General features: G+C 42.9%; 1 protein-coding gene across 1 annotated transcript; it reads right to left on the reverse strand.

Moving 5' to 3' along the window:
* Nucleotides 1–6,579: 6,579 nt before the first annotated feature.
* On the reverse strand, nucleotides 6,580–11,103 carry ptgs2b (prostaglandin-endoperoxide synthase 2b). Its single transcript, XM_084547612.1, has 10 exons — nucleotides 10,967–11,103; nucleotides 10,676–10,792; nucleotides 10,433–10,576; nucleotides 10,146–10,289; nucleotides 9,756–9,937; nucleotides 9,567–9,650; nucleotides 9,240–9,486; nucleotides 8,604–8,890; nucleotides 8,363–8,510; nucleotides 6,580–7,760 (listed from the first exon to the last, which is right to left on the reverse strand). Exons 1-10 carry the CDS (start codon nucleotides 11,025–11,027, stop codon nucleotides 7,348–7,350), a joined length of 1,827 nt encoding a protein of 608 aa, XP_084403738.1. The 5' UTR covers nucleotides 11,028–11,103; the 3' UTR covers nucleotides 6,580–7,347.
* Nucleotides 11,104–11,512: the final 409 nt, after the last annotated feature.

Below are 11,512 nucleotides of genomic sequence, written 5' to 3' on the forward strand. Positions count from 1 at the left end.
AGCATATAGTTATCAAGGCGCTGAACTGTTCCTTGTTCCTGCTGAACTTATCCCGAAACATTTGTTCAGGTCTCTGCATTAGAAAAACAATTCTATGCTTTTCCTCTACCGCTCAGATTACTAGCAGGAAATAGAAGTAAAGACTTGTGTTGAAAGAGCTTCCTGTTTGATGCGAACGCTCTGCACAGCTGTGTTCACAAAAATGTATGAAAACACGTAGACGAGATAAAGTTTGACAAAGTGTAAAGACAGAAATGTGTCACTGCCTCATATCTCTACTTAACGGAACGATCTATAGTGAACGTTAACAAGATGAGCGCCCTGTTATCTGAAAGGCCAACACAGCTGGCTGTAAAGCTCTCAGTATAGCACACTTATTGTTTTGTCATTTTCCTCTTATCACTGCTGCTAATGCTAGCAGTCTTGCAGCTGTATCTGAATGAGATAAAGTGAGGCTGCGGTTGGCTAGTGCTGTGCAGCGAACTCCGGTGCTGAAAAAAAAAAAACAATATTACAAAAACTTGAGTTTCTTGCTACGATTGCACACGCAATTCAATCCCCATAGACCTCCAAAACCTGTTTACAGCCTGGTACCTATTCATGACAACGGTGCAGGGGTGAGTTTTTACATCAAAGCTTCATTTAATTCAAATAAGAGAGCGGATGTACTGAGCGACTCTTTGGTGCCGTCATTAGGTGTCTGCATCACTCAGTTTTGAATGAGTGGGGATTAAGGAGAAGTCAGGCAAGACATAGACGGGCGTTGCCGCCAACACTGGGCTTCAGAACTGCTCTCCAGGAATACAATCGGGACGATTTGAACAAAAACAAAGGGATTAAGAAAACCCTTTATTTGTCCCGCAGTGAGGAAATTGCAGTAAATTGAATGTGAAAAAAACAACTGTTGTACAACAAATATGTATCTGCAGCCTGCAAGTGGTAGTCGTAGCTTAGCGTTTTATACTAGCTGCTTAGATGTCAAACTTCAATTATAAAATGTGTTTTTATGTCTGTCTTAACATAACATTAGTGTATAAACTCATATTAGCAGCATTGGTGGGACGTGTGAAACATCTCTCTGTCTTTTTTGAAGAATTTTCGTTGTCGATGACGGTGGACAAAAACCACTGAAAGAAGATGAGTTCCACAGTTCAGCTGAGTTTGGCAAGCGGGTATCTTCCCAAGTTGCTCTGTCTTTAGTTCCACATCCCCCTTTTTGTGCTATTATGAATCTACCACGGCAGAGGAAGGAAACTACCAAGGAAACACAGTCGAGGAAGTTCTCTTGAAGCTTAACCTTTTAAAATAAAATTGAGCTCACACGAAACACATTTATTTATTTTTTTTAAATGAGCAGCTTCGAGGGGCGGCACAATGGTGACGTGGTTAGCACTGATGCTTCACAGCAAGAAGGCCCAGGGTTCAAATCCATGGGCCGACTGGGGCCTTTCTGTGTGGAGTTTGCATGTTCTCCCTGTGTCTTCCTCCCACCGTCCAAAGACATGCTCGTTAGGTTCATTGGTGATTCTAAACTGGCTGTAGATGTGAGTGTGAGTGTGAATGGTTGTCTGCCTCTCTGTGTTAGCCCTGCGATACACTGGCGACCTGTCCAGGGTGTACCCCACCTCTTGCCCGATGACAGCTGGGATAGGCTCCAGCAGACCCCGTGACCCTTCACAGGAACAAGCGGTTACAGAAGATGAATGAATGAATGAATGAATGAATGAATGAGCAGCTTCGGGCTATTCTCGTTCAATAGAATCTCTGACAGACCTGCCCATCCATCCCCAGCCCGTGATACTTTTTCGCCTTTTTGAATAACCATTGACTAATCTGTGTTCGCAGCTGGAAAAATTAGTTCACAGCCCACACAAACATGAACACGCACAACACTGTACTTAGATATGGCTGAAGGCCCAGGCTTACATAAAAAAAAAAAAAAAAACTCTTTAGGGTCCTAATGTGGTGAATATGGACAGGAGGAACAATTGCAATGACTTGAAATTAGATTTTTGTTTTTAAACTTCCTGACAGAAACTCTAAACTTGTACTTCTGGAAAACCTGAAATTCTCGAGTTTCTGGTTTTCAACAGTGATTCTTATCAGGTGAACATGGAAAAGTGGAAGTAATCTCCAACGGCTCTGGTACTTGCCGTCATCCACTGTGTCTGTTACTTCAGGCCTTTCCAGTGGATGAACATGACGTCTGCGTGTGTTCAGACTGATGAGTAAGCGAGTGGCACCAGTGTGTATGATGATATGACACAACTGCATTTTCATGTGAAACCTAACATCTGCTTTACCCGTTCTTTATGTTTGCTGTTTCCTCGTCCTGTGACATAGCGTTGTGCGGATGGAGGAGGCTCACCTCCGCCTGCGTGACCTTAAAAGGCTCTGAAGGCAGTTTCTGTCTGAGGGATTCTCCTGTAATGTACACATCAGATGACACAATCGGAAATGGAAACAGTCAGGTGCCAGACATTCCATCGCGGCGAAAGAGAGACAGCACAAGCATGACGGTCAGATTTAGAAAGAGCAGAGGCAACAAAGCGAGATTCCCTTTTCTTTTCTTTGTTTGTATCTTATCTTCATTTATCTTTTAGCCTAATTTTTTACACTCTCCTTTTTCTTTTTTGTCTCTTTCTTCCTTTGCCCCCCCCCCCCCCCCGCCCCCCGACCCACCACCTCTCTCTTTTTTTTTATTCTTAGCATCAACACCGTGTCTTCAGTGTTTATTTTCAGTTCCCAGATATTTGTTTAGGTGACACATGGATCAGTAGTTAAATGGGGAAGAGTTAAAACAATACTAGTCCCGTGATCGTGCATCGGTAGGGTAGTTGTGTGCGTAGGTAAACAGTTTACAGTAATATTTTCAGACTGGAATCGTTCAGTGCATTTCCGTCATGATTATAATACTCACCTGATGATGTCAGATGTCTGATAAACATGAGTCACCGGGTCTCCTCTTCCGTTTCATTCATGTGTGTAAATTCCCTTTTTAATCTCTGACTTTTTCCTTCCTTCTTTACCGTTTATATCCGATGGGATCTCCTCAGTTGCGCCAAAGTTTACAGTAAACACAAGCAAAATTTGTGTGGATTTTAAACAGGAAGCTCACCTGTGCCCCAGGCTCTTCTTTCATTCTTTCTTAGTTCTTCTTGCGACAGCCACCGTGACCTAAACTGCCGTGCAAGTGTGAAGCAATGACAAAAATGTTATTGGTGTGAGTGTGTCAAGTGAAACCACCAAAAAATAATGAGATCACCGACGGTGACAGATGGAGAGTAACCTTGTGGTGGTCCAGTTGCCTTAACAGCGGCAAAACACCTGCTGTCACGTCAGATACTCATCAGCATTAGGTATGAGGACAGAAGCTGAGAGAGTGAAAAATAAAAACATACATGGGTATACGGGTGGATACAAGTCATGCAGAGCTGCAGCCAGCGTCATTTAGACAGGCTATAATTGTCAGCTCTCAGCTCATTAAGCACAGTAGCTACATGGTTTTATTTACTGATGCAGGGAACTTTATGTTCCTGACAATACGGCATCACTCACACGAAACGTTTCACTCCGTAAACTTGAAATGATGCTTCAGTTAAAGGATCGGTTCATCCGCAGAATATGAATCTGTGATTACTTGTTTTCCCTGTGATAGACTGGCAACCTGTCCAGGGTGTGCCCCGCCTCTCGTCCCAGTGACAGCTGGGATAGGCTCCAGCCCCCCCTACCCCCCTTAATAGTTCATACATTATCAGGAAATTCCCATCCACTTAATCTTTGTTCCTGTAATTCATTTTAAAATTTCACTTTGACACCCACATTCATTCATTTTCTGTAACTGCTTGTCCTCTGGAGGGTCACGTGGGAGGGAGGGGGGGTCTCCAGTCTATCACAGGGGTAACACACAGAGACAGACAACCATTCACAGTCACACCTACGCCAATTTAGAATCACCAATTAACCTAACGAGCATGTCTTTGGACGTGGGAGGAAAGGCTCCAGTCAGTCGGTGGATTCGAACACAGAACCTTCTCGCTGTGAGGCATCAGTGCTAACCACCAACGCAACTCTGCCGTCTTGAATTTATACACTTTTTACATATTTTATGTAGATCTGTGTGAGTTTCAGACGACGTGCTTAAGCAGCGGGGAGAGAACTGCAAACCGAACTGTGAATTCCTTTCCGGCGCCAGTGCTTCACGTGCTGACTCAACCGCCATCAGCTCCTAGTTGACCCCAGTAGCAGCCACTTGCAATGTGTCACGTAACTCCAGTCCCGAACGCAGCCTCCACACCCGGTCTGGTTCCACAGAGGTCCAGAAGCGGTCACAAGGAAAACACACGCTAAACTTTCCTGATCTTCTCCCGCACCAGGGCCCACGGCCTGCTCATGCTCATTACACCCGCACAAAGCAAGATGTGTTCCCTCGCTCAATCTCACAGATCAGGACCTGAGCATGCCACACATTGATGCACAGTGGAATAATAATACTAACCCTAGGGCAACTGACAGTCGGTAAAACAAATAATGTGCCCAGTCAATTAGGTCATTTTCATGCTTTGATGGGCCAAGTCCCTTAGATGGGGAATCCTACGCCTCACCCTTTGAAGCGCAGGACAAAGATTACGAGACGGAGAGAGAACTGTCCGTGAGGTTCGGCTGGTTGAGATGACAACTGATGCACATGACTTAATTAATGCGATTTCCTCACTGGCGTACGTGGGTTTTGTGGTCAAAACTCTAATCGTCCAGCGAGGAGGGGTGGGGGGAGTAGATGTGCACTGTATCAGCTGTGAGAAACGTGTGAATGGATGGGAAAATTTGTCTTGTCATTGTCTGTGTATAGAAGGGATGATGCCTGGCACCCTGACTCACGACTCTGTGCTGCCAGTCACGTCAACATTCCTTCCATCATGTCTGTCTTCGTATGGGTAGAAAACAAAAGATTTTAATCTGTTGTTACACCTCCAACGTATACGGTATTCCCGTACGCTTTTGGCCTAGGTTCTATCCCTCACACATCATGTACAGTAAAACAGGTGTTTCATTTGCCATATTCCTTCCCGGCAGAGTTAATACCAACTGCTGGAAAGTTTTTGGAATATGCATAGTGCCGCAGCCTGTAACTGTCAAAAGGTGTAGCGTGTCATATTAGGAATCCAAAATCAACACCAGGCAGTAGAAGAACAGAAAGCTCAGATTAAATTCTTTCCTTTAGTGAGGAATTCCCCCTCTGCTTCATCTTCCCCCTGGTTATCTGTGAGGCGGGAGATTAGGTCATGGCATTCAGATCTCCTTGAGCAGGACAAGCTTCTGCATGTTTTATCAGTGCGCTGAAAAGTGAAATCTCTGCAGCACTGCAAAGTGGGCGCGATGTGTGTGTGCGTAAAGGATGAAGAGGGGGGAAAAAAACAACGATCACCGAGCTCAGTTTGATTTTTATCACTGCAAGTAAATCACTGTCATGGCTGATATAATTTACTTGTTGTTAATCTGCAACGGCATCTGTTGTTGACTACCGATAGAAATATGTTTATACATGCGGTGAGTGAACATGCTCGCGTGAAGTTTGAGTGTGCAAGTTCGTTCTTGACCTTGGAAGGAGTGGAGGAGACAAAATGCTCTTAGGTTTTGATCTTGATTTCATCCCATACTGTGAGGTGCACTCCGGTAGTTAGACCAAGATGATAACTTGATGAAAGTATTTATTTAGCAGATTCTACATTATTTATATTATATTGTACACCGATCAGCCACAACATTAAAACCACTGAAGAGAAGTAAGTAACATTGACCATCTTGTGACAGTGCAAAGTTCTGCTGGGAAACTTTTGGACCTGGCATTCATTCATGTGGATGTTACTTAGACATGTAGCACCCACCTAGACCAGACCAGGCACCCCCACCCCATAGCAATGACACTCCTTGATGGCAGCAGTCATCCCCAGCAGGATGCAGCCTGACACAGACACACGCACAAAAACAATTTAGGAACAACTCAAAAAAACATAAAGAACATCACAAGGTGTTGACCTGGCCTCCAAATTCACTAGATCCCAAACTGATCAAGTATCTGTGGGATGATCCACAGAGGCCCGTCCCCTCAAAGGCCTCCCCAATAACAACATTCTGTTACCAGACACCACAGGACACCCTCAGAAGGAACCACGTCCATTCTCTGATGAGTCGCAACTGTTTTGGAGGCACAAGGGAGACCTACACAATATTAGGAAGGTGGTCGTAATGTTATGCCTGATCGGTGTAGTTTTTCTGGATCAAGAGATGTGTGATTTTTCTTTTGCAGACACTTGAGTTTGTGATTACAAATAAAAAATAACCTGAAATGATGAAGATTATTGTTGACTTGATCTGTATTCATATTCATTCTTACTATAAAAATAAATTGATTAAAGACAAAGATATTAGACGTATAACACCTCCATTAAAATATAGACTACAACTAATTTAAAAAATATTTTAAATTGCATTAATTTTACCAGCAATACCATCTGAGCTGATATGAGTGGCTTTGCAATCAGTTCAGTAAAAGTAAAAATAAATGTCTGCCTGGTTCTGGGGTCGAAGCCAATCTCATCGTCTCTATGAAAACACAAAGTCCCCGAAGTGAAAATGAAAACAGTGTCAGGTGATTTTTTTTTTTGGAGCACCATTTCATGGTAGCATTTATTAATGTCAAAGCAACACATTTGCAGTTTCAAGTTCATCAAATTACACAGTTTCTATGTCGGACGACTACACCGACAGCAGCGCGGCTTTCATGTTACCAAAGCCGATACACAGACTGAAGTAGAAAAGATATCAGGAAAACAGTATCAAAACAGGAATGCATTTATGTTAATCAGGTAAAGGCAGTAGAGCTCAGTCGTTACGTTCACCGTGAATATCAGTACTAAATAGCGTTACTGTATCACTATCTGTACAAAATCTGCAGATGACTGTTGTGCACTGGGACAACAGTGGCATGTACCTTAATGGTGCAGCAGTTATTCTTAGGAACGTACGAGTGTAGCACACACTATTGAAACTGTAAACTAAACTTCAAGTATTTAAGTCGCAGCAACTGAGGTTATAACATTGACAATAAATTACAATACAGTTTACTTTTAAATAAATAAACACGATCACAGGCGTCCGTCCTTGACAACAACTGACAAATACTGTCCACGTTTGCATAATTAGACATTAAAAATAAAACCTGTTCCGCGAATTCCTCGTTTTGCTATAAATACAGAATAGAATAAATATAAAAATAAATAAATATAAATAGTCATATAAAAATAACCTCATACATATATATTTTTTTCCTCTTTTTTTTTTTGTACTTTAGAGCTCAGTAGTCCTTTCTTTCAGAATGACTGTGGGGTTGATGTTGCTGCCACGCGAGTTTGACGTGCTGGAGTTGATGATCATGGACCCCGTCTCCTTGACGTCGGGCACATGGAAGGACGCCACGGGACAGGGACCCCGGACGTTATTGCAGACGAGCTTCTGCAGGGAGGCGGTGTTGATGATGTCGAATCCCGCGCTGCCTCCAAAGGTGCTGGGCTTCCAGTACTCCGGGGAGCAGATGGCGTTACCCATTAAGCCCTTGAGGGAGTATGGGGCGCCCATCTCCACCATTGTCTCCCCGAAGATGCTGTTAGGCCTGGGCTTCTCCACCAGCAGGCCCGGGTAGAGCTCCACGGCATCGACGTGTCCGTACATCTCCTCCAGTATTGCAGCCATTTCTTTGTCGCCTGCAGAAAATAAACAAAGGAACAGTTTTAGTTTAGCTTCTCAAAGCTTGCAGCTGTCTAAATACAAGCTCCAGGTGTTGACTGATTCATATCCGGCTGCTTTACGATAAGAATGACCTCTCCCCTTGCCTTTGCTATGTTCTTCCCTTTTAAAATCCACACAGGCATAAACAAACTAACATTTTCTTTATGCATACATCACATGTAGTTTTTAGTCAATAATAATTGCTCTTCAAATCAAAGTCTCCCGTAAAGCAGGAGGTCTCTCCTATCTGTTTATATCTTGCTCTCTGCGACGACAGTCTGCTTACATTATCTCAAGGATGAAATGATCGCCTGGTTCTTAAGAGTCACGGAAATAAATACCTAACCTCTGAAGCTGCTCGGGACTTAAACTGAGTCCGAGCCACATCCTTAATAAAAAGTAAACTATGAGCCTGAGCTGTGCTCTGCAGCATTCGGGCACGTTTTTCATACCACAACTTCCTGCAATAGTTCATGACAATTCTTTAAATAGTGCGGTAACCTCTTCTAATCTTCTGACTTCATAATTTCCATTCACAGCTATGAGGTTTTACAAGTTGGTGAGGAACTTTTCTCACCTGTCATGTCTTCGAAAGAGCTGTAGGGCTTCATGGAGAATCGTTTCCGGTAGGCGTTAAGGGACTGGTAACGCATCGCTCTGCTGTGCTCTATGGACTTAATGGCCACGTACATGATAGGTCCGGGAACATTTCGACCACCAGCAACCTAAAAAAAAAAAGGGAATGAATGGTAAGTTATAAAACGAAACCAGCGTTAACAATCACAATGTGCAAGTGCTGCTGGAAGAACAGTTCTTACCCGTCCTGCAATCTGCTTGCTAAATGACTCCACCAGGTTGTTTATGCCATGCTCAGTCACTACCGAGGTGTTGAAGACAAACTGTTTGTAGCTATAATCGGCCTCCTCAATGTGGAAACTGTCAGGCATCAGTGGGTGCCAGTGGTACAGGGTGTTGAACTCTGATGCAATGCGGTTCTGGTACTGGAAACGCTGGTTGAAGAGCAGCTCGGGGTCAAACTTGAGCTTGAAGTTGTATCCGCTCAGGTGCTGCACATAATCCTCAATCACAATCTTGATGGTCTCGCCTACAGGATAAATGAATGATATTTAATATATTGCAGACATTACAAATGTTCAAAGCACCCCTTTGCTTACAAAATAGGTCTCGCTTCTTGTTACATCATTTGCATGAAAAGCAAGAAGTCACATGAAAAAAACGTTTCCTCTTTATGATATTTAACCGAAAATCTCAAATTTTTCAGTAAACTCTGTTCCTCAAATGCTCCAGTGACCAGAACAATAAGTTAAACTTCCTCAAATTAAAACCACCACAGAGTAACCATATTAATATCATATTATTATCATTTACAGTTCCTGGCAATTTTTTTTTTTTTTTTTTTACCAGAAATGATTTTAAGTGTCAGAATTTCTTACCAATCAGGATGAGCCGTGAGGTCTGGAAGAGCCTTTCGTCGTCCCAGTCGGGGTGGACCTCCTTCAACACGTCGCACACGCGGTTGTGCTCGCGGAGCCAGATGGTGGCATACATCATCAGACCGGGGACCAGGCCGAACGCTTCATGACCAACGGCAAAGCGGTGGGAGTCTGGGACGTGAGGAGGGTAGTGCATTTCGACACCCACGTCCTTCACTGTTGGCGGGTACACCTCTCCGTCCAGTATCTGCAGAGAAACGCAACTGTGAGACACATGTGTGGCCTGAAGATGTGGCTGCTCGATCGAACACACGTCTCGTCTCTTACCTGATACTTAAGCTTGCCGTCCTTGAAGAGCCTGAGCTTGTGTTGCTTCTCCAGGCTGCCTCCATAAATGTGGTTGAGGTCGACCTAAAAGTATGAATCACACCATTAAAATGGGTTTTCGTGTCTTTTCAGAGTTTCCTTTCACAACTGTGCTCTCCTTGGCTATTTTACTATATCTGCAGTACTCACCCCATGACCTTGAGCAAGGGTGAAAGCAGGTCCTTTCTTCATGTCGGATTTGAAGAACTGGTGCGTGAAGTGCTGGGCGAAGAACGCAAACATCAGGCTGGTGCCTTGTGGGTCTGGGATGAACTGTCTCCTTATGAGGAGCTTCTCAGCCAAAACCTTAACATCAGGCAGCTCCTTTTTACCTAGAAATAATAATAATAAAAAAAAAACCATAGTCAGAATGCTATAATGCAGATTAATAGGTTAGGTTTTGTTATGTTCCCTGAGCCTATCCAGTATACCACTTTGATATTCTGTTCTTCCTGTGATGTAATGGTACCAAGACGCTCTTACTCAGTATTTAAGAATCTGACAAAACAGGTTCTCGGAGGGGATAAAGAGAACACTCACCTACAACTCCCATAGGGGTTGGGCAATCCTCTGGCACAGGGGGAAGTGTGCGCGTGTAGTAGGAAAGGTTAGAATAGGCTTCCCAGCTTTTGTAACCGTAATCCGCATTATAAGTTGGAGGGCTATCAATCATGTGGGAGCGGGCTGGAGAGGAGAAGAAAAAAAAAACAATTTGTTTAGTATAAACACTCTGCTTCTCCACAAGTTGTCATACTAATTATTAAATGTGTTGTGAGAAAGTTCCCGTTCCCATCTGTTCACATCGCCTTCAGGCCAGACCGACTTACATGTCAGCACGTATCTCATGATGGCATCCCTGAGGAATGAGATGTTGTTGATGATGTTCCAGAAGCCCTTGAAATGGGTGAGAAGGTAGTGCACGGTGTTGGGTGACGGCTTCAGGGACAGTTTTAACCAGGTGAGGAATTCAGCTGTAAAAAAATAAATTAAAAAAAATCCAGTTAGTTCACTACATTACAACCAATACATGGTAATTTCAGATTCGGCTCTTGTGTGCTGTTCATACTTACGGGTTGTGCAGTTTTGTCCATAAAATCCGGTGCGTGTGCAGTCACACTCATAATTATCTGCACCCATTGCTGTGCAAACACCCCTGTTCTGACATGGCTCTGAGCAACAAGGGTTACCTGTAGAAGACACATATATGAGATAAACTAGGTTAAACATTTTCCAAGAGTTTAAATTACATTTGCTTGATTAAATAGAAAAGTTTCTTTATAACTTTTCATGCCTAAAGCCTAGATTTGCGATGAAACAGAATGTGGTTAATTAAATTGTTAAAATTTCTTTCTTGAACTTACCCCCTTCACAGAAATGAAACCCCAGTGCCAAAAGGAAAACCGCAAATGTGAGTATATTCATGCTCTAAATGCTTCGTCAGATCCTCGTCTCTTCCCTTCTCGCTCCTCTCCTGCGCAGTAGCTTCTGTCTGAGCTTGAAACTTTGAATGTCTGAACTCAACGAGGAGTCGGTTTTAATACCCTATGCTTACGTCACCTAGGCAACGCCCCGAATGATGACACAGAAGATCGATATGATTGACGATGAAAGTTGTCGAGAAATTTAGGAAATACTTTTCTTTCCCAATTCTAATTGTGTGTGTTTTTTTTTTGTTTTTTTTTAGCAAGTTCACGCTAAGCTATTGATATCATTTTTATTTCAGTGAAATTAATCACAAGTTTATGATATTTTAACTTTCATTATGTAAAACTGTATTCACAAGCTGCAAAGTACTTGTATCTTATATTATTATTATTTTATTTTTTATTTTTTTTAAAAAAACCTCAAGTAGTTCGGGTTCTGTCCCATGAATGTCTTTAAAATACAGAATACATTTCCACATGAGG

This window comes from Chelon labrosus (genome assembly GCF_963514085.1).
Source record: "Chelon labrosus genome assembly, chromosome: 7".
Classification (NCBI taxonomy): Eukaryota; Metazoa; Chordata; class Actinopteri; order Mugiliformes; family Mugilidae; genus Chelon; species Chelon labrosus.